The sequence below is a fragment of the Rhodofomes roseus genome (assembly GCF_022264815.1).
Source record: "Rhodofomes roseus strain CIRM-BRFM 1785 chromosome Unknown C8Q71scaffold_16, whole genome shotgun sequence".
NCBI lineage: Eukaryota > Fungi > Basidiomycota > Agaricomycetes > Polyporales > Fomitopsidaceae > Rhodofomes > Rhodofomes roseus.
The window spans coordinates 780,878-802,642 of NW_025952972.1; the positions used below are offsets into that span (position 1 = coordinate 780,878).

Here is a 21,765-nt window from a genome sequence, read left to right on the forward strand (position 1 = left end):
ATCTGAATCTCACTACACGTGATGAGAGCCACATCCGTCGCTCGACGCTACCCCGCGCGAGTCTGGTTTCTTGCTAACTTCTTGTTGCAGACCACTAGGCTAACTCACTTAGTTTTGTCGACACTTGCTTGTGTGTGTAAAGCAACCTGCGAGATAGCATGCTGTCTGTGTTTCCAGGACTCAATGGATCGTGACGAATCACGATGAACCAAGGTGAGTGACATGGCACGTACGCGTTCCGAGTCTCTCAGAAACTGTCGCTTGCTACAGTTAGATCCAGCTATTGTTACACGCTCTCACGGCGTACTGGATCTGCGTCGTCTCTCAAAGTCTGGCTGGGAAGTGAATGCGGCTTTCCCGGCATACCACGGAGCCAGTGTCAGATGATTCATCACCTTGCCCCCTCGACGCAATCGTACTCGAATGCTATGAATATCATCGGAGAATAGACCTCACTCCGCAGGACTTCTGGTGAATGGGATGACAGTCGCGGGCCGCGATACGATATTGGGCCTGCATGCCCGTCGGATGTCCGTTGCAGATCGCCTGCAGGCTCCAGTGTATAGGTTCAGAACGGCGCGGGTCGCACATCGACTCCCTCATTTGTGCGCATATCTTCGTGTCCGCGATGACAGCGAACGAACGCGAAGTCAGCGTTGACGAGAAGGCGATCTCCGTCGTTGAACAGCCGGTCTCGAATGGCTCGGTACTCGACAGTGACAGCGACCTGCTTTCAGCAGAAGCAAGGCCAGCTGCGGAACGAAGACTGGTTCGCCAGCTAGATCTTAGGCTCCTGCCGACTATCATCATCATCTTTATCATGAATTACATCGACGTAAGACTTCCGATTGCTTCAATTCGCAATATGAACTCACTAGTGCCTGACAGCGAAGTGCGGTTTCCTCGGCGCGCCTACAAGGACTCACCCAAGATCTACATCTGACACAGATTCAATACTCAACCGTACTGGCGGTTCTGTGCGCATCATATGTACCTGCGCAGATACCCTCGAACATGGTCAGTATATGTTCGCTGGATGGTGTTCGGCTATTGACAAAGTATCGACGACTAACTACTTCGCCTTTGGATAGATCCTGAACCGCATCTCTCGGTATGATCCAATATCATGCCTGCGCAGACCGAGGGATTGAGCGAAAAGTACAGCCCTTCGTACTATATTCCCGCATGCGTAATAGTCTGGGGATTGGCCAGTGCGTTGACTGGGGTATGTGCTCATAACAATGTCAATTATTGCCTAGCTCATCTATGGTTGATCAAGATCACTCGCAATTATGCCGGGATCGTCTTGTGTCGCATTGCTATCGGGTTCCCTGAGGTCATGCCGGTCTACTCTGCGGTGAAAGCAGGACTCAATCAAGTTATAGGCTGCCTTCTACCCTGGCGCTATGTATCTCTTGTCCCGCTGGTATACGCGCAAAGTGGGTAGATGTCCACACTCTGGGCGTTAATGTGACCCCTGACTGGATTCCTAGGAACTCGCATTCCGCTCGGCCGTCATATACGGCGGTCTCCTCATCTCCAACGCCTTCGGAAACGTACGTCGCACCCGTGAACGCCGATGATAGATGTCTCATCTATTCCGCGGCAGCTCATGGCTGCCGGAATCCTCTCGGGCATGCAAGGGAAGCGAGGGATAGCTGCATGGCGATGGTTTGTCAAATATTTCCCTTCACATCCGATCCGCATCGCACTGAGCCTGAGATGTTCGACAGGCTCTTCTTCATCGAGGTATAACCCTGAAAGGCACTCGCTGTTGGGGTAGATCAGAGCGCTTACTGTATGTACCGTAGGGTTCGATCTCGATCAGTTTCGGAATACTAGCGATGTGAGTCGCCTGTCCCGTTCCTTCCGTGAAGGCCGGTCATTAACTGAGATCTCCATTTGAAGCTTCATCCTCCCGGACTACGTGAGCGAACGCTTCTTCGCGCATCGTCCGTTCGGAGGCTCACTTCGTTTCAGCCCCACAACACCCGCTGGCTGACGCCTGCCGAACTGAGGCTTGCACAAGTCCGTCTTGCAGAAGATACCGGTGAGGCCGACGAGGATGGCGCGGATGAGACGTGAGTGACTTGCACCTACGCATGAAGACCGGCGGTTCGCTGAGCCTGGCCCAATCCTAGTGCATGGACAGGCCTTGTGCAGGCGCTCAAGGATCCCAAAGTGGCTATCTTTTCTATCATGAACTGTTCGCAACTGCTCGGGCTCGGCTTCATCAACTTCTTCCCGACGTGAGTGGCACCGGCAGCGGTTCCCAGTTCAGCGTCCGCGCTTATGCTAACTCTAATGCAACGCGCCAGCATCTCGGCCACTCTTGGTTTCTCGACGACGGTCTCTTTGTTGCTCTGCGCGTGAGTCTAGTTGTTGTCTGGCTCTACCGTATCATTATCCACTCCTCTACATAGGCCACCGTGGATCTATGCGACCATTGTCTGTGCGATCAATGCCTGGAGTGCTGGTACGTATGCAGAGCTCACATCCACGCGGTTTTACAAACTCAAACTCATTTGTGGACAGATAGAACAGGAGAGAGATTCTTTCATCACTGCTGGCCTTGGTGGGGCGTCCTGGTGGGATACATCATAGGCGCCTCCACGACTTCCGTCGGGGCCCGTTACTTCGGCATGTTCCTCATGGCAGCTGGTTATTCCGGCACGTCTTCCTCGTCTCCGTCTCCGCGCCTTCGGATTTGCTAATGCACAGCATCCCCTGACCAGGCTTTGCGCTCACCGCGGTCTGGGTGGCCAACGCCATACCGCGCCCTCCTGCGAAGCGCTCGGCGGCGATCGGCATCGTGAATGGCATCGGTAATATGGGGAACCTGTGCGTCCTTACTTCCCTGCAGGCATTCAATTCCGCGTCCGACTGAGAAATCTCTTCTTACGGGGCAGCATAAGCTCGTACACGTGGCAATCGCAATGGGGCCCCGACTACCATCCTTCGATGTATATCGGGATCGCGTGTCTGTCGTTCAGCACTATCCTTTCGTTCGGTAGGTCGAGTATTTCAGCGAACAGCTTAGTTCACACAATATTTGGCGATAGTTATACGCCGTATGTTGATCCACGAGAACAAGCAACTCGAACGGGACGAGCTCGAGGACCTGAAGGGCGCCAGACGCGAGCGGATCGAGGAAGCGGCAAGGCTGGAAGGCCTTACGTTCGAGCAAGCGCTTGAACGAAAGCGAGGATTCAGGTACCTGTATTGACAAAGCGGAGATGACGCTGTACTACTGCACTGCGGTACTTACCTCACCGTCGGCGTCGCGCAGCAGTCCTTGCCTTTATACAGCAGTTCGGCAGCGATGAACGCGTACAATCACCGTACGCCCCCGACTCGCGTCCGCTTGAGTGTGAGTGGCCTGGTGTTCGCTTGCTATGTCACAACAATGCAATAGTCGGCGGTCGTATGTCGGTTGCGATCATCCCCCGGAATTCAATTATTCAGGACGAGCATGACATTGCCAGGACATTTCCGCATCAGTGGAGATGTTTTAAGCCGACGTCTCCACATTCATTTATCTCCAGGACCATTGTTGGTGCTAGGTAAATGCCGTTCTACATCCAAATATGATGTATCGCCGCTGTACTGACTTGGCCAGAGTGCCTCCACGAAGGTATCGGTTTCCCTGTCTATTCGCAATGATGCTGCATCGCTTGCTCTGGTCCGTTTGTTTCAGCCTATCATAAACGGTTATTGAACGCCCATGTACCGAATCGCGTGCCTGACAAGTCGACGGTGAGCGTTGCGTAGCCTATTTTGAGTATGCTCACGCTAAATGGGCGTTCTAGGGTCTATATTGTAATTCTCGGCATCCAGTCACGATCTCTCCGCGGATCTCGACAGCGAAGCAACCATCGTATCTCTGGCTGCGCGCCAGAGTAGACGAGCAATATCTGCGTATATGAGCTATAGCCCGATTTCAAAACGTACTAAGGATAACCCCCGCCTTCATCGGAAAATCCAGCATTTCACCCTCCGCGATCTCGGTGCGAACCCTGTATCGGATCCGACGAGTGGCTTCGAGCAGGTATAACTACTAGGCACACTGGGGAGGCTCGGCCAAGCTCAACGGCACACATACACACTCAACGCGTCTCCTCTCCTCGCTGAACTCCCCATGGTTCTCAACATGCAACCAATGAGGACGGATTCAACTATTCCCCGGATAGTGATATGCGGTGAGCGCTCAGTTCGTGTCTCCGTGTTTCTCGGACATGGACTTACAGTCGATCAGGCAACCTCGAATTTGCCTCTGCGGAATGCGAATCCCTGTTCAAAGGCGTCGCAGAAGTTCTCGTAAGCCTCCATGCCTGACAGTCGAGTGTTCCCTGCACAGCGCTGAACACGGGCTAGGTCATGAACTCACTGAGCTCCGCGGATCTCATCGAGGGCATGCAGCCCGGAGGACGGTATGAGGGCGCAGTCGGTATTCTGAGGCAATGGAATGGCTTCAGCCATATGCAACGCGCGTTCATCGAAGCTCTGCCCTCCAGCGTCAAGTACATATCTTCCCTGGGAGCTGGCTACGACATGATAGACATTGACGCCTGCAAGGAGAAAGGTAAGGCTTCTTCTCAACCCCGGTCCATGGCCTCAATGGCAAATAGTCTAATTGCGTGTCTATTTTAGGCATCATAGTCGCGCACACGCCTGGCGTTGGCAACGACGCGACGGCAGTCACAGCACTCTACCTCATCATTTCCGCTCTGCGCCGCTTCTCGGTCGCTGAGCGTCAGCTTCGCGCGGGTCTCTTCGACGCATCACGCGTCACGCAGGGTAGACGCGACCCCACTGTCCGCACGCTTGCCATCCTCGGGTTGGGCGGCATCGGCTTGCGCTTGGCAGAGCTCGTGCACGCGTTCCCCATGCGGGTCGTCTACCATAATCGTCGACCTTTCGTTGGCGCCCCCGAGTGGTGCGAGTACTATGGCCCGGGTCGCCTGGACGAGATGCTCGCCATGGCGGACGTGCTCAGCGTTCACGTTCCCCTGCGAAAGGACACGGTGGGCCTGGTGGACGAGGCGATGATCCGCAAGCTGAAGAAGGGAGCCGTCCTCATCAATACAGCAAGAGGTAAGGTGGTGGACGAGGAGGCGATGATCCGTGCTCTCGAGGACGAGCATGTGAGTCTGTCACATTGCTTGCGTGGTCTGTGCATTAACCATGCGTCTATACAGCTGTCAGCTGTCGGCTTGGACGTGTTCCCTGACGAGCCCACCGTCAATCCACGTCTACTGGAACTTCCCAATGCGACACTTCTACCACACCTTGGCTCGATATCATCCGATGCGCAAAAGCTCATGGAGGTCCGGGGTCTCACCAACCTACGCGACTTGGTACTAGGCCTGAACGTGGCTGATCTTGTGCCGGAGTGCAGATAAGATACTGACACTGGTTCCCCAATGGTCCCCTTCGTTGCTTATATACACATTCTATTTCGCGATTTCTTATCTACTCACGATATACTTCTACAGATCATATTAATGCACTTCCAATTCTTCCTACTGCATGCCTGTCCCAAATTTTCTCATCGAAGTCGGCGTATGAATCACCACGTTCCAGGCCAACCGGCCCCGATGGTCTTTAAACGCAGGGCGGCTAGGCCTACACATGAAAGACGCCTGGCCTTCAGTTCTTCGCTGGAGATAGGAGCGGCAAGGGCAATGAATATGGTGGGTAAAACGGCATGTGCCCGCGTGGGCTAGCATCCACCGATCCCAGGTTGACTTGTGTCCGCGAGCGGCCGGCCAAACGACGCCCATCCCATTCACAAAGCTGATCATGGTACAGTAATGATTCCTCTCAACCGTCCCTCAACTGGTCGTCTGCACCTCAGCCTCTGCGTCCGCCGTCTGACCAAGTTCAGTCGGCGGATACGCGCCCACGTGCGGATCACATGTGCAAAGGCGCGCCCGACGCCGCCCGTGTTGTTGATCGTAACGATTGTGCTTTCCCGGAGAGCCAACCTCTGCTTCGAGACCTGACTGAGCCTTGATGTGGTTAGCCTGATGCGATCCTCGAGTTTGCAGTCGTCCGCATGGTGGGCACAGCTGGTGCCTGGTTGCGTCCTCCATCGCGACACGGCCTACGTTCCGGCGATGTACGCAAGAATCCCAATCCCGGTGAGTGCAGCGGCCGTGTTGCTTGCAAACAGCATTCTCATTCCTATTGAACGTAGGCTATAACATGTGCCACGTCGTCCTCATGGTCGAGCGTAGAGCATTAGTTGCTCTACGTAGGCTTCTGAATACTGACCCTTCCCGAGGTGCCATTTGCACAGGTACAGTGTGCCCCGGCCTAGGTCCTCGACGATCTCCGGCGGTGTCTTTGGCCTATCATCGTAGCTGCGACCATGCCAGGACCATGCTGCAAATGATGATCATCCGGCTCGGACCAGCATGCACCCTCCGGCGGTTGAGCAGGTTGGAAGTCTAGCTGTATGCTATCAACCGTCAGCGTCGTGTCGCTCGGAGGCTGTTTGACGGACTGCCGTATTCATCTCCCTCGGTCGTCACTATGCAGCATTCTCCTGTGGTTTTGCGGGACGTGGATTCAATCAGCCATCACATCTGGTCCCATACCATGCGCCTGTCTGTGAAACTGAGCGTATAAAGGCATGAGTACGGAGTTGCTGCATGGCCGTCCGCTTCTGCCCTGCTCCCCTCTCCGAGGAATTGGCCTACAGCGCAGGTTCTCGTCGCGATGCTCCGTTCGGCGGTCTTCAGTCTCGCTCTGGCGTTGCCCATCGCCTCGCAGCAGATTTACGACATCGTGAGTTTACTTTCATGACGAGTGGAGTAGATCCGATTGAAACATGATCCTCTCTTTCAGTGGTCAACGACGTGGCAAAGGGATGACCTTTTCACTTACACGAACCTGGGTTCCAACCCAATCAACTTTGTGACACCGGGACCCACCGGCACATCGGACATCAAGGTCGCTGAGACCACCTACTACCAGGACATCGTTGGTTTTGGCGCAGCGTTGAGTGAGTCTGCATACCTCGACCGTCTGTACCCACGCGTTAACAACGTGTCTTAACCAGCGGACTCGTCTGCCAAGCTGCTAAGCCAGCTTAAGGCTCGTAGCGTCTCGCCTCCTATTGTGATGTCTTATCTCACAAACTTTATATCGTCTAGTCTCAAGACTCGAGCCAGTACTGGTCACTCATTAACTATTTATTCGATCGTGCGCCCGGTTTCTTGCCTAGAATCGATGGAAGACGCTCACTCGACCGCCCGTCCTCTATAGCTACCGATGGCGCGAATGCAGCAGGGATGTCCTACCTGCGAGTTCCTCTCGGCGCGTCCGACTTTTCTGCTTCTAGTGAGCTCTTTGACATGCCAGTGGATAACGGATCAGTAATGATAACGATGAATCATGTTGCCAGCGTACACGTTCGACGACACGAGCGGCGACACCTCGCTCAGTGACTTCAACATCAATGCCGCGCCGTCTTATCTGTACTCGACGATTGCAGACATCCGTACTGTCAACAGTGGTATCAAGATCCATGTCTGCCCTTGGTCTCCCGTGAGTGATAAAGCGATGGTGGTCTCTTCCACGAGCTAAGATGTTTCTTCACAGCCGGGGTGGATGAAAGATGGCGGATCCATCGCCGGCGGAAAGTTCTACACATCGTTCACTAGCACCTGTATGTCCCAAAGCTTCCCGGGCACTGTAGCAGCTGACCTCGCAACGCAGATGCGAATTACCTGCTGAAGGCCTTACAGGGCTTCCAGAGCAAAGGCATACCAGTTTGGAGGATCAGCCTTCAGGTGAGCAAGCGACAGGTTGACCTGATCAGTTACAGCCTCAGTGACACATCAACACAGAATGAGCCGCAGAACAGCAACCCTACCTACCCGTCCGCCCTCATCGATGCTTACTGGGAGGGCCAGCTCGGTACCCAGCTCCGGGCGCTCATGAACAACAATGGCTTCTCTAGCACTCTCATCATAGGATATGAGCACAACTGGGACGACGCGGGAGCGTACCCTGTCACCCTAGTGAGTTCTCGGGATTCCACCCTACGCGCTGCGGACGGATGGCTGACGCGGATCCCTTCCTAGATGGAGGACGCCGGGAGCGCGTTCGACGGCGTCTCCTTCCACTGCTACGCTGGCAATGTTGGCGACCAGAAGACGTTCTACAATGCCTACCCAAACAAGAACGTATATTTCACCGAGTGCTCCGGTACCATTGGCAGTGACTGGTGGAGCGACATCAAGGTCAGTGCACCACCTCGGATATTGCCCCGCGACCCGTGGCTGACACACATATGATTGCACAGTGGTACCTGAACAACATGTCTGCCTCGCGCCGTTTGTCTCCATTGAACCGCTACTGATACCCTTACAGCTTTATCGGCGCCGTGAACAACTGGTCGCGGAACGGGGCCATGTGGAACCTCGCCCTGGACGGCTCTGGGCAACCTGAGCTGCCCGGCTCGAACAGTTGCGGCGGCGGCGGGTGCCGCGGGGTCGTCCAGATCAACAGCGGAGGTACCTGGTCGGTCAACCAAGAATGTGCGTAGCGTCCCCGTCTCCCGCTGCGCATTGAGCGAGACTGATCCTGCGAACATGCAGTCTACGCGATCGCGCAGGCGTCGAAGGCGATCCTTCCTAGGGACTCCGGCGGGCCGTTCGGCCAGCGCATCGGCGTGTCCGTGGGCGGCAACCAGAACCTCGTCGTATCGGCCTTCGTCACGAAGCGTGTCTCATCGACCGACTGGTGGCGGTACAGCCTGGTCGTGCTGAATCAGTACGTGGCTGACCCTGTTCACCCTCTTTCGATGCGTGGGCTCATTGGGATGTAGGAACGATGACAACAATGGGTCTTGGGACCCCGTTGACATCGCCGCCACCATCGAATTCAAGGGCATGCAGGTGCGTATGCAGTTCCGTCGTGGGTGCGATGTATCTGAGGGCGTGTCTATCTAGGCGTCGTATACCTTTCCTGTCGGTGTTACCACTCTGTGGTGGTACGCTGCCCCGGAATGAGCTAGGTTGTCGTCTTCTATCGCGATGCAGTGCGTCCATTTCGTATCCACCGACTCCGTTTCCTCTTGCCCCTCAGACGGCATCTTGATGGCGTACTACACCTTCACTCGTTTGACCTTGACGGTCCTTACTGCTCTCCAGCCTGTTGCATCTGTTGTTGTAGTTCAGGGTCTTATGGTCGTTGCAATGGAATGATGTTCGAGGCTCGCTTAACGCCTCTCGGCACAACGTTAACAATGTTTCCTCTCAGCGCATGGTAAGTATTGGTCTAGATGTGTACTATACATACAGGTTCCAGCTTCGTGTTCGTACAGTAGCGCATCGGCAATGGTATCCAGGGTGCCCACAAATGAATAAGAAAGCGTAGTCCAAGACCGTAGAGATACACGAGGTGAAGATACAGAACTACTATGAAGCAGGGTCCCGTCATATATATTGTTCAGCTATTGTCCATGGCGGCGTCTGCGACTTCCGCTTCGAACAACCGCGCCTTGAATGTTTGTCTGAACTGCTCCACTATCTTTCCCGGCACGGCGAAGACGACCTTCTCGAAGGAGTTCTTGAACCTCGCCTCCCGCTTCGTACCGCCCGGGCCCTCCAGATCCCCGCACACGAGGAGCTCTGCCCAGATGCTCGCGATCGCCTCGACGTTATTCTGGTTGGGCGGCCCACAACCAAACGCGCCGAGGACGAGTGCACGGTTGCCGCGCTCCTCGAAGAGGTAGAGAATGCGAGACATGCGTTCCTTCATCGCGCTGCGGATGCCGTTCTCGAAGAGGTCCCGCTCCTCCGGGAGGATGACGTGCTTCGCGCGCACCGCCATGGCGTTGACGGGGACGGCAGAGATGACGTTGACAAGATAGGGTGGGATGAACTCGCCCCCGACGCCTTCGTTGACGGTGGGAGATGCGCTGACTATGTCGACGTTGGAATCAGGGGGAAGATCGTCGTCGCCTTCTCGCCGAAAGACGACGACGCCAGGAGAGTAGACCATGGAGTGATCGTGTAGCCCGCTGCCATCTTCTTTCAGGAACTTCTTGTGCTCCTGATAGAACGGCTGTGCCGCAGGGGAAGAAAGGCTAGCTAGCAGAGAACTATGGCGAGCGATCTTGTCCTCCTGTTCGTCACCTCCCTGGAGGAACCCGCCACAGGGGCGCTTGGGAGAGGCGAAGGAGAGTACACCCAGAGAGGACTCGTTGGAATTGGAGGCGCGCTGCATGCGGAGCGAGAGAGTGGTCCGTGCGAGTCGTCGAGCAGTGGTCAGCGGACCCCTCGGCCAGAAGTCAATCTTGGTTTCTGCGACTGGTGATACAACTGAACGCGGGGTGGTCCACCTGGCAAGGGCCTCGGAGTAATGGGGGTAGAACGTGGTGCTTTGTCGGCTAAGCTCGATAGTGACGGCGATGTCGTGCGGTACTTGTACCACTTGCGTCGTGTCTGCGCCGCTCACAGGAGAGTTGGGCGTGTGCGCTATGCGGGCGGATAGAGATAGTGAAGACGTCACGGGAGAGACACGGCGCTCTTCAACGTACTTGCCATCCCCGAGCACTATCGCTCGTGTCTCCTCCGCGACTGTCTGTTTGGTCTTCTGGTTCTTATGCCAGAAGTGCATCTTCGACGATGTCGCACGCGTGGGTCGGGGTTTGCTGCTATTGCGTTGTTGTAATCGTTGTCTCTTCATGTGCTGCCGTTTCGCCTCGACATAGTCACTCGCAGAGGAAGGCGTCCCTGCACGCTTGAAGACGGTCTTCTTGCGAGGTATTGACTTGCGATTTCGCATTGATGCGAGGTGAGATGCGAGTGCTCGACGATGTGATGGAAGGTGGAGGTCGATGGTCAAAGTGGGTTAGCCACAGTCGCCACCGGATCGATCATCGGACCTCGCCCACATCCGACTCCGCTCTAACCGTTGCCACGTCGCCACGAGGCTACCAAACGTCATTCATTCCTGATTCTTTGATTCGACAAGTTCATTACTGAGTCCTCATCTATCCTCATCAAACGACACTCAAGAACGAACTCAAGCGGAAGCATCTGTGAAACTAGTATGACTCCATGCTACTCAAGCTAGTCATGATACCCTCAAACCTTACGCCAGAATTGCCAGTGAATGCATTCGTCTCAACCTGTCTCGCCTAACCAGTTACTTTGTCACCTACGAAGATTGGAGAAAAGCACTAGCTAGATTGCTCTGCTTGCACTATTCAACTTCATCCAAAATTTTTGATTGTCAAATTCATGGGACGGTAAGTCGTGATGTCATTAGGTGTCGACAAGAAACCCGAGCATACAGTTGCGAATCGCGCGTCAGATTCTCGAGCCCTGGTAGGAGTGAAGTGGAATCGGTGCGTGTCCGTGCGTACCCTCGATTTCTCGGTGCCGATGAAAGACTTCCTCCGTACTGACCAAGATGTCGTAGTCACAGACCACACGACTGTCATCCGTCTGCTGATGTGCTTTATGCTGATAGCCTCTGCGTCTAGAACATCTTACGGGTTTAAGGAGGTCACATAAGACTTCTCAAGAGTTGATAGTTCCTGGTACCATGATCCCATGTCGGCACGGAATGCCGTATCGTGCGAGGCGGTGCATTCACCGTGGAAGAGAGCGTTCTCTCACACCGTTTCTCCGCCGGAAGCTATGTTTAGGAAGGACGCAATGTTCTCCGTGACTTCTGTCTCCACGATGGTAAGCTTCTTCTGCGAGGGTGGTGCTTTGTGTCGCTGATTGGTCTTCCCTACTGAGAGCGATACATACCTCCAACGTATGATGACGTCTTGCCGCAAGCTCGCTCAAGATTCGGTGAGTGCTCTGCAGTACCCTCTGTACATATGAACGGCTGGATGATAGGATGAGCTCTCGCCAGGACCACGCACTGTATTTCTTGATGGTGCCCGACAGTGCAGAGTTAGATATGCCTAGCCTCTTATCGACTGAATGCAACTTGAATTCCACCTTGTGTGAGAAACTGCCCCGTATCTCTGCGATAGGAAAGTCTAACTCTCACTGTATCTCTGCAAAGTGGATGTTCTTCCTGGTTCTTCGTGCCCTACACACTACCTCCGAGTCGGCCAGTACGCAGATCGATCTAATTTTGCCCTCCGGTAATTTTAAACGGCATACGTGGGACAAGGCCGGGCTTGCATCTTCATAAGCTTACCTCGTCGCTTTTACGGGATACAAGAGCTTACTCCGTTCCTGACAGGACCCAGACGAAGAACTGAAGAACACCCGTTATGGAGTCTGAACAGAAGTTGTGGCTTACAGAATCCGCCCACCTTCTTTGAACGTTTCAATAGATTACAAGATTAGGGGCCCTGTGAGTCTTCTGGCATGAAATACTGCGTCGGATTCCATACGCCACAGCGGCAATGAGTCGCTTACCACAAATTGGCGCCCAGACCTGGCAGCATGCCACACACGTATACAACGATTCGTATTCGGATTTACCGGTCTACCCCACACTCACCCCACATTTACCCCACACTCGTTACGGGAAAACGGGTTTGTTATACGCCAAGTATACGCTTGTCGCCGGTCGGTCCGGCGAGTTGTGTGGATCGACCCGCATGAGTGGGCAGGTGACAGGTTTGAACTGGGTTAGCATGATCTCACGAATCTTCGCCCAGCACCGGAGGTAGAAATGGGGCTTCTTGGCGTCGAAGACTCACAAATACCTAAATCGAGCGTTCGTATACACGGCATGGTTCCTGGCAGCGTTCCGCGGTGGAACGTTGGCGAAAGTCGTGTTGAGTGTACTAGGCACACAAAACTCCTGAACTTCTTCCATTCCTGGGGCGACTGCATCTCGGCCATCTAGACTGGGACGCTCTGGGATCTAGAGTCCACAAGGCGAATGCTTAGCAAGGCGCGTCGTGTCCGGTTGTGAACGTTTAAGCTGATCTGCCATTGGTCAGGCTGGCTACAGGTTCTAGGAACAGATCTCGCCGTGACCGCGTGATGCCGCTAAGAAGGTCATGTTATGGTTCTCCTCCGTACAACTTCTTACGACATGGATGAGCCCCCGGTGGAGAGGCCAGTCACGGGCTGTGGACCCTCTTGCACTTCGGTTTTGCCGTCGGGTACCCGCAGAGAGATATGTATCTCGACCAACGACGCGTCTACTCGAGCCAGGTTCCTTCCTTTCGTCTCCAGTCTGAACTCTGGCCGCCAACATGCCAGCAAAAGCCGTGAACAACGTCGTTGTCAACGACGAGAAGGAGAAGGCCTCCATCGAGCAGCGGTCCCCTGCCGAGTCGTTCGAGGCTCGCGCCGACGACGATGCGGAACTGCTCGCGCCAGAGGTCCGGCAGGCTGCAGAGCGACGGCTCGTTCGCCTGCTGGACGCCAGACTCATGCCAACGATTATCATTATATTCATCATGAACTACATTGACGTGAGTGCAGTCCGCGCTCAAGATGTAGTTGTATTGACGAACGATCGACAGCGCGTCGCTATTACGTCTGCGAAGTTGCAAGGATTGACGCAAGATCTGAATCTCACAGGTACTGCAGCCTTGAACTTATGAGGCTACTGACGACCGATCATGCGGATACAACTTCTTAGATCTGCAGTACACCACGGTCATTGCAGTCCTATATGCAACCTACGTTCCTGCGCAGATCCCCTCGAACATGGTGAGTGTTGATTAGAGTCTCCAGATACATCTTCGTCGGGCTCATCGTGGCTACCGTAGATCCTGAACCGTATTTCAAGGTAAGGGATTGAAGTCTTGACCGTTGACAACGTCCTCACGGCAATAGGCCGCATTATTACATCCCGTGCTGCGTTATGGTCTGGGGTCTCGTGAGCGCTCTGACAGGAGTATGTACATCACAGTCCTCGGTCTTGCCATCGCCTTCTGATCGTGGAATGTAGGTGACGCATGACTACACCGGTATCATCATCTGCAGGCTTTTCATCGGTCTTCCAGAGGTATGTGAAGGTCTCAGTGTCTCGTCTCATCTGTATCGACAACCGCTCCTCAGGCAGCATTTTACCCCGGAGCGATGTACCTCCTCTCGAGATGGTATACCCGGAAGGTATGTTCTGGCCGGATTTCATCTCGTCGTGTGACTGACGCATTCTCAACAGGAACTTGCTTTCCGCGGCGCTATTATCTACGGCGGTCTGTTGGTCTCGAACGCGTTTGGAAGTGTGAGGATGTCCCTCGTATTGAGTCGATATGTTGCTCACGAGATTTGTAGCTGATTGCTGCCGGGATCCTTGGCGGTATGGAAGGCAAGATGGGAATCGCAGCGTGGCGATGGTAGGTACTCCCATTCGCATAGTATAGCGACGCTTACCGTTTGCATCGTGAACAGGCTATTTTATATCGAGGTATACACGACTGGTCCTGTAACAGCTCTTGATGCTCACCGTGCTTACAGGGAGCAATCACAATCTGTGTCGGTCTTCTCGCTATGTATGTCGTTTCCCCCTGATGCTACACTGCATTGACTAATAGTCCGCCTCTAGGCTTCTCCTGCCGGATTACGTATGTCGTCCTTTGATACGTTCCTTTAACCGTTGCCAATGATTCTCTCAGCCGCACAACACTCGTTGGCTGACTCCCGCTCAACGTCGACTGGCCCAAGTGAGGCTTGCGGAGGATGCAGGGGAGGCGGACGAAGACGGACAACACGAGACGTGCGTGCATCGTGCCCATGCGTTTACCCTGACAGCTCAATCATGCATCTTACTCTAGGGCCTTCTCTGGCTTCATGATGGCGATCAAGGACCCGAAGGTCCCCATCTTCATGGTCATGTGTTGCTCGCAGCTGCTCGGACTCAGCTTCGTCAACTTCTTCCCGACGTAAGCGAGCCTGCTGTCCGTTCCAATACACGGACGCCTTGGCTTACGGAAGTCCCTAGTATCGTTGACACCATGGGATACTCGACGACGATTACCTTGCTTCTCTGCGTGTATGTCCTCCCTCTCGCCCGCTTGCATGCGCCGACGCACTGTCTCATACCTGTCGTGTTAGTCCTCCATGGATTCTTGCCACCATTGTGTGTGCAACGAATGCCTGGCATGCAGGTGAGCAATCACGCCAATAACATATCCGGTGCGAACTGACACCGAACGATGCTAGATCGGACGGGAGAGCGTTTCTTCCACCACTGCGCACCATGGTGGGGTGTCATCGTCGGCTATATCATCGGAGTAACGACTATGACCACCGCCGGGCGATACATAGCGATGTTTCTCATGGCATGTGGCTACGCAGGTACGATGAATATCCAATTTTTCCTCCCGATCGTCCCTCATCCTTCGTGTGCCACATTTCGTCCGGCTAATCCCCTCTCTGCGCTAGGCTTCGCACTCACGGCGGTCTGGGTATCCAACGCGATCCCGCGGCCTCCCGCAAAGCGGTCAGCTGCTATCGGGCTGGTGAACGGGTTCGGGAACATCGGAAACCTGTGAGCCCCCGTCCTATTCTCCGAGTCTCGGAGCGGAATGCGCTGACCGCCCGTCTCTCCCACAGGATCGGCTCCTTTACTTGGGAGGCACAGTGGGGCCCGCAATACCACCAGTCGATGTATATCGGGATCGCAGCGATGGGTCTCGCCACCGTGCTCTCCTTGGGTGCGTTATTGCTTGTCTACCCACTCCGTGTCTACGACGCTCACGGGGCGACCGTTTGGCTTTAGTCATCCGGTTCATGCTCGTTGCACAGAACAAACAGCTTGCGCGCGAGGAGGCGGAGGCACTCAATAACCCAGATCACCGCCAGCGTATCGAGGACGCGGCTCGGCTCGAAGGCCTCACGTTCGAGGAGGTGGTAGAGCGCAAGAAAGGGATCCGGTACCTCTATTAGGTTAGCTGGTTCTGGACCCGGGCCTGCTTGTGTGCGCGGGCTCCGTGCAGTGGTGTTGTACGATATCATGACGATGAGGGGAGCTGGATTGGCTTTGTGTACGCGTGTCCTGTAAGATAGTATGCGCTGATCCGTCCGCACGCTACGATGTATGTACATTCCGAGCGAGGGTCAATGTGTAGCGGTTGAGATACTGCTGTCCAAATGCTCGTCATCGTGCAGTTGCAGTACGGGATATGTCACTAAATGATCCTCAAAGGGGCAGAGCATGTCAGTGAAGTCTCGCCTTCATTTCCGTGGACAGATTTACATAGATGTGTAGGCCAGATGTTGGTCTCTACTCCGTTTGTGGCTGGCAATTGCTCGTAGAGCCGCTGACAAGGACGCTAGGTGGGAGTGAACTGGTGCGATGTATGACGTCATGTATACCGAGAGCCACGACTCGCCTGCTAAAGGCCTCAAGGCCTCAAGCTCAAGGCCTCTCATCTGCGCTCACCTTACAACCAACAACCATGGGCCCCGTCCGGCACACGCTCAAGATCACCCCGCTCTCCGCCCTCCGCACGTCCACCCACCACATCCCCGCCCACGCACACATCCCCAACACCTCCCTCGCCCCGCACCCCCTCCTCATCTACCACGGCGCCTTCGCGCGCGACCCCACCCCGCAGCCGTCCGCGATCGAGGCGCACCTCAAGCGCGTCGGCGTCGTCTCGCCGCAGTGGTCCTACACGATGTACAGCCAGTCGCACTTCCACTCGACCACGCACGAGCTGCTCGTCGTCTTCCGCGGCGCCGCGCGCTTGCTGTTCGGTGGGGAGGGCAATCCCGGCGCGGTGGAGATCGAGGCGAGGATGGGCGATGCGATGCTGCTGCCTGCGGGGGTCGCACATCGGCTCTTGGAAGACCTGGGTGAGGGTGAGGCATTCGAGATGATTGGGAGCTATCCGGTGGGGAAGAATTGGGACATGTGTTATGGAGATGGGCGCGGGGGCGAGGACGTACAGGGCATCCAGGAGAGGATCAGAGGCCTCGGGTGGTTCGAGAAGGATCCGATATACGGGGACGATGGACCTGCACTGCACATCTGAGTGCACCTGGAGCACGTAGTGAGTGGACATTGTGTTGTATCGTCGAATACCGACCTTCTGCTGTGCTTCCACCTCTCTCTACGCGTGTCTCACCTTGACAGCTATTTCCAAGGTTCAAACCTTCACACTTCGCGTTCCTCACCATCGTCACAGAGAGTGATCATTCCTGCGTACAATCTGCAGGGCCGATATCGGTCAGTGCGAGCTGGAATTTGAAGCTTGAGGAGGCAGCTGGACAGTGGGTGGGCGTCACGACGCGACGCGACAAGCGCCCTTCCGGACGCGTCTGTGGCAAATGTCGCGGCAAGCTCACGCCCTACTTACATACCTCCATCTTCGTAGGATGTTCTTCTATCACTGTCCCACATATTCTTCCGATACGTTCCCAAGGTATGCTCTTAGCGGCTCTGTCCAAGCACCCCCTCATATTGCAAGCGGCAGCTTCTGGTCCGACGACGGACGACCTGCCAGTCCGTTCTCGCGCGCAGGAGTATCTTGCTGTACACGACAACGGACAACCCTTCTTTCGCTGCTCTCAACACTCCGACGTGGATTCGCCGTGTAGAGTAGTTCCACCAGGGGAGTCCAGCTTAGTGCTACACGCATGTTTGCAGCAATATACCAAACGACAGACGAACCTGGGCTCACATCCGGGCGGCGCTGGTGATGCTTCAGGTTCATGTCAAAACAATCTCGAGGGACTAGCTGAGTGACTGTTCGGACTTGCTTCCTTCTGGACTGCGTTTATGCTATATGGCTAGGTATGTCGTCGGACCTCACCTGAGTACATGGTCCTGTAGATCTGACACTGACAGTCAGACCTGAATCATACGCCCGTAAAATCAAGACTCCTGGTACTGGGCTTGCTGCCAGTCGAGGCTTTGGGCAGGCGACCGCGACAGCGCATGAATATAAGCGAGTCGCCATGAAGGAGTTGGTACGCACGCGACCTCGGATCGGGCATAACTGACTGGCGCTGGATGGAGGCTCTACATATGGGTGATCCAACGTATAGTTCCGCCTCTCGCCTCAATCGATGTGACCCGTTGTCCTCGGGTGTCTCTTGTCGTTCTGTTCTGAACGCGCAGAGGTGCGTGGATCCTTTGTGGGGTACGTCTCTGTGGGTTGAATGCTTAGATGTCCTCCGTTTTATCTCTAGGACTGGGTGTTTAATGCTTGTTCTCTCCGTCTACTCTGACCGCATGATCCGATACTCGGACGGTTTGCTAGTAGAGAGTATGTTATCTGGAGTGATTCTACTGCGCGTTCAAGCGGTCCTTTTTGATTATCGACCAGCATATGTGAGACATCGCCTAGGCTGATAAGCTTCAGCTCTGCGCGCTCACCAGGATCGGTCGCACTGTATTCGAGGACGCGACCACTCGGAACAAGGTGCTACATCTGAGTTCGTGTGTCAGCATGCGATGCTTCTACATGTACCGGTGTGCGCTATTTACTCTGATGAGTATATACTATCATCGCCCCCGCTACTAGCCTCGCTTGATCCCCTCAATCCGCAGCTGAGGCTCCTCTTCCTTTGCAGGAGAAGGACCAAAACATTCAGGTGCGACGTCGATCCGCTGTGTGACCGATGTTGTAGCCGTGCTGAGATGTATTACCTTGCATAACGTGCTGGCAGCCTCGCCAACGTCATATCAGCAGACTCACAGTGTATTAGGTATGTTCGCACCCCTTGCATTTGACGAACGGGGTCTCACGATCAGCTGCTGGTAGGGCACCTCTGCTGAAGACGATCCCCGTGGGCTCCTGCGCGCGCGAATTCGCCAGCCTTGCAGAGTCTCTGGGCGGGATCGCACTTGGACAATCGGTGTGCAATCCATTGTACCGAGATGGAAGGTGCCTCGACGCAAGTGTCAAATTGAGGTGATTTACGAGACGTGCTGATACATGACATGTAGTAGTGGGATGACCGCCCCCGAAGGATCACCTCAGGATGCTCCGGCTCCGCGGTTGCCCACAGAGGTCTGCGGGCGGATCATTGACCATCTGGCGGCGGGACTAGATCTTTTCTTCAGAAATACGAGCACGAACGCGAATCCACACCTGCTGTCCCTTCAATCATGCGCCCTGGTGTGCAGGGATTGGTACTTTTACACCTGGTACCATCTCCGTCGGCGTGTTCACTTCCGTGACCGGAACGACGTCCGGTCACTTTCCAGGACACTCCGCGAGAGACCACGCCTCCGCGGGGTCGTTGAACATGTCATCATCTCGGGTCATACATCTGATCAGCGTTCACTGATTCAACATCTCGGAACGTTTGCCGCCACGTTTGCTGGGAAGCTCCCGAAGTTCTCGTTGATGACCATTGAGGACGCGGAGTGGACCGTTGGCTCGATAAGGATGGAAGACATTGGATATCTCGCCACATTCCACCTCGTCCACACGTTGTACATCGTCAATGTCACCGTGCCAAGCATCGCCCAGCTGGCCCGCCTCATCTCAGCACTCCCTGGCCTGACAGATCTAGTATGTGGTTATGTCAACTGCTCACAGAAGCACCCAAACTTTCCTGTCTCTCTCCCGCTGAACTCTGCAAATCTGAGGAACCTCGACGTGCGATGGGTCGACCCCGCGGTTGAGGACCTCCTCGTGCGGATCAGCCAGGGTTCCCGAGTGCGCTATCTCAGTGTCGGAGTAGATGACGACGTGCATCCGTCCCCGAAGGTCAGCAGACATCAGACTTTGCTGGATGCAAGTGTGGCCTCGGTGGAAGTCCTCCAGCTCCATATGATTGGTGCCCGGGCCGGCTCCTCCTAGGACAGTGACACTGTTGAGTCCACTGTAGGCAAGTCATACACGTTCGCTCTCCGGTTATCTGACTGACCATGACTGCAAATAGAATGACACTGTAACCTGTCACGCTATGAAAGCTTGTGGCAATTGCAGATCTACCTGTACTTCCCCTTCGCCGAGTGGTCCTCAATTCCTCATATCGTCTCTCGAATCCTACCAAAGCATCTCCTAGCCATGTCTATCATGCTTTACATCCGTGGAGATCATGCAGCCGATGACTTTGATGGGGCGATGACGATGATGGAAGAAGACGGTACCTTGGTGCAGTTGGACGACACATTGCAAGCAGAGTGCTTCACCAATATCGCACCGGGTGGTATATACCTAGGCTTCGACACCGTTCGAAACTGGCGGCCGTCCTACAAGCTCTTTGGTTCAGAATCATCATTTGGAGAGCGATGTTGTCGGTGGGACGAACTCGTCAAACGGTAAATGCCGCGATGCAATGGACGTGGCATATTGACGTACGTAGTACAATTGATCAGATACAATGTCAGAGACGAGCTGATTGCCTTCCTTAGCACTGCACATGGTACCGAAGAGCTAACGTTCAACTGGACGCGTAATATGGACAGCATTCATGGAGCGATATAACTCCAGAAGGCCCAGAGTAGAGGAGCGGTGGACACCGTGCGTCAAGGCGAATTTTCCCGCCGCATCATATTGGGAGGAAAGACGGGATATCCGACATATACTCACGACGTATCCACAGCAGATGAGGGAACAAGATCCATAGAAAAGCGTCGTTATTCCACGCCTTTCTAAAGTATTTCCTGTCACTTTTCGTGGCATATCCACACGCCGTTCCGCGCACAGTACATATCTCATTTACGCGTAGCGAGAAGCATTCAGTACAATGTATGTGATTCTGTTCTACATAAGGTCCGACTCCTATGTATTTACTACGAGATGTGATGCGAATGATTGATGTCAAGTATACTATAAGCATACTACGTGATTCGATCTCGCTGTTGCACGAGCGCACGCTACGACTGCTAGTCTGAGACCATATCTGGAATCACATTTATACGTTCATCTTGAAGCGAGACAGTGTCAGATACCATTCCTTCCCGTGTCGTGCACTAGTACTGCCAGAACACCAGCACCGACTTGGAGGCCATCAAGGGCGATCTTTGGAACCCCAAACAAATCCACTGGTCCAGTCATGAACGCGGCGAACGGCCGCAATTGTACTCAATGCACGGATCATACCTTCACTATCCTGGCAAAGAGCCGTACGCCAACGCGCCATCCGTAGGTTGGAATTGCCTTCTGTCTCGACGCGTCCGCAACTGTGGAGAACAAGAACCGACGCGGTCCGACCGTCCATGCATGAACTGCAGAGCATACGGTGACCATGCTCGTTGTCGGGCAAGATCTCTGCTACATGCAGCCTTACACCCAGATTGAGGTTGATATCTTTACTGGGCGAGAAGGACAGATCGTTTGATTCCTGGGTATATGGTCAGTCCACGAAGACATTCTAATGGAGTAATGAAATGATGAGTAGTTGCTTACCGAACCGTCCTTGTTGTACACCAGGTGCGCTGAGTCGGACGGAGAGGCTGGGCGTCCTGTCGAGAGGAGGTGGGCGAATTATGTTGGCAAACGGTTGCACCTGAAGTCAACATCTGTGGATGAGATTGAGTTCCACGCTGCGAGGAAGGGAGGAGGTCCCGAGCGGTTTTGCTAGTGCCAGTGGTTGCGCTGAAAGGAAGAAAGTTCATGTAGGCGAGATTGCGACCTTCTGCAGGGTGTATACGGAGGTGAACATTAACGAGATGCCAGTGCTCTGTCCCAAGTGACCAGAGCAGTGACCAGAGACGGTAAGCTCGGAATACTTGCTACATGTTCGACGCACCCCTACCCGTGTGTAGCAACATTCAGTACGCCGCACCCAACAGACGGTAGGTAAGCTGAGTTTGACCACAGAATGGGGCGGTCACATCGAACGTCTCCACGGGGTTGCCAGAGCAAAGCACAATCGCGATATCTATTAAACCTTTTCACAC

General features: G+C 54.5%; 7 protein-coding genes across 7 annotated transcripts; 6 read left to right on the forward strand and 1 right to left on the reverse strand.

Moving 5' to 3' along the window:
- Positions 1–628: 628 nt before the first annotated feature.
- Positions 629–3,226, forward strand: C8Q71DRAFT_711788 (MFS general substrate transporter; the record flags this gene model as incomplete). Its single annotated transcript, XM_047920825.1, has 18 exons — positions 629–835; positions 889–1,017; positions 1,092–1,111; positions 1,165–1,225; positions 1,280–1,336; positions 1,386–1,439; positions 1,494–1,556; positions 1,610–1,675; positions 1,812–1,846; positions 1,909–1,927; positions 1,981–2,081; positions 2,142–2,249; positions 2,319–2,369; positions 2,424–2,476; positions 2,536–2,661; positions 2,736–2,841; positions 2,910–3,010; positions 3,063–3,226. 18 exons carry the CDS (start codon positions 629–631, stop codon positions 3,224–3,226), a joined length of 1,521 nt encoding a protein of 506 aa, XP_047776867.1.
- A 445-nt stretch (positions 3,227–3,671) lies between these two features.
- Positions 3,672–5,571, forward strand: C8Q71DRAFT_166322 (uncharacterized protein). The gene is made up of 6 exons (XM_047916721.1): positions 3,672–3,756; positions 3,810–4,199; positions 4,256–4,317; positions 4,375–4,582; positions 4,651–5,144; positions 5,199–5,571. Exons 2-6 carry the CDS (start codon positions 4,139–4,141, stop codon positions 5,400–5,402), a joined length of 1,029 nt encoding a protein of 342 aa, XP_047776868.1. The 5' UTR covers positions 3,672–3,756; positions 3,810–4,138; the 3' UTR covers positions 5,403–5,571.
- A 1,019-nt stretch (positions 5,572–6,590) lies between these two features.
- On the forward strand, positions 6,591–9,239 carry C8Q71DRAFT_166338 (glycoside hydrolase superfamily). Its single transcript, XM_047916722.1, has 15 exons — positions 6,591–6,792; positions 6,853–7,009; positions 7,067–7,101; positions 7,161–7,209; positions 7,273–7,347; positions 7,412–7,554; positions 7,609–7,675; positions 7,726–7,799; positions 7,857–8,030; positions 8,094–8,252; positions 8,315–8,331; positions 8,383–8,549; positions 8,610–8,784; positions 8,840–8,909; positions 8,964–9,239. The coding sequence occupies exons 1-15, from the start codon at positions 6,724–6,726 to the stop codon at positions 9,021–9,023; spliced, it is 1,491 nt and encodes a 496-aa protein (XP_047776869.1). The 5' UTR covers positions 6,591–6,723; the 3' UTR covers positions 9,024–9,239.
- Positions 9,240–9,462: 223 nt separating this feature from the next.
- On the reverse strand, positions 9,463–10,635 carry C8Q71DRAFT_711758 (uncharacterized protein; the record flags this gene model as incomplete). Its single annotated transcript, XM_047920823.1, has 1 exon — positions 9,463–10,635. The coding sequence occupies one exon, from the start codon at positions 10,633–10,635 to the stop codon at positions 9,463–9,465; it is 1,173 nt and encodes a 390-aa protein (XP_047776870.1).
- Positions 10,636–13,049: 2,414 nt separating this feature from the next.
- Positions 13,050–16,002, forward strand: C8Q71DRAFT_166364 (MFS general substrate transporter). The gene is made up of 20 exons (XM_047916723.1): positions 13,050–13,420; positions 13,472–13,529; positions 13,591–13,661; positions 13,721–13,740; positions 13,788–13,848; positions 13,903–13,959; positions 14,013–14,066; positions 14,119–14,181; positions 14,232–14,293; positions 14,349–14,364; positions 14,415–14,449; positions 14,503–14,521; positions 14,573–14,673; positions 14,732–14,839; positions 14,899–14,949; positions 15,012–15,064; positions 15,120–15,254; positions 15,342–15,447; positions 15,513–15,613; positions 15,679–16,002. Exons 1-20 carry the CDS (start codon positions 13,199–13,201, stop codon positions 15,843–15,845), a joined length of 1,560 nt encoding a protein of 519 aa, XP_047776871.1. The 5' UTR covers positions 13,050–13,198; the 3' UTR covers positions 15,846–16,002.
- A 355-nt stretch (positions 16,003–16,357) lies between these two features.
- C8Q71DRAFT_859869 (uncharacterized protein) lies at positions 16,358–16,936 on the forward strand (the record flags this gene model as incomplete). Its single annotated transcript, XM_047927709.1, has 1 exon — positions 16,358–16,936. One exon carries the CDS (start codon positions 16,358–16,360, stop codon positions 16,934–16,936), a length of 579 nt encoding a protein of 192 aa, XP_047776872.1.
- Positions 16,937–18,330: 1,394 nt separating this feature from the next.
- On the forward strand, positions 18,331–19,432 carry C8Q71DRAFT_813365 (uncharacterized protein; the record flags this gene model as incomplete). The annotated part of the gene is made up of 4 exons (XM_047926075.1): positions 18,331–18,500; positions 18,576–18,614; positions 18,671–18,793; positions 18,856–19,432. Coding segments are annotated over exons 1-4 (879 nt in total), but the record flags the coding sequence as incomplete, so codon positions are not given.
- Positions 19,433–21,765: the final 2,333 nt, after the last annotated feature.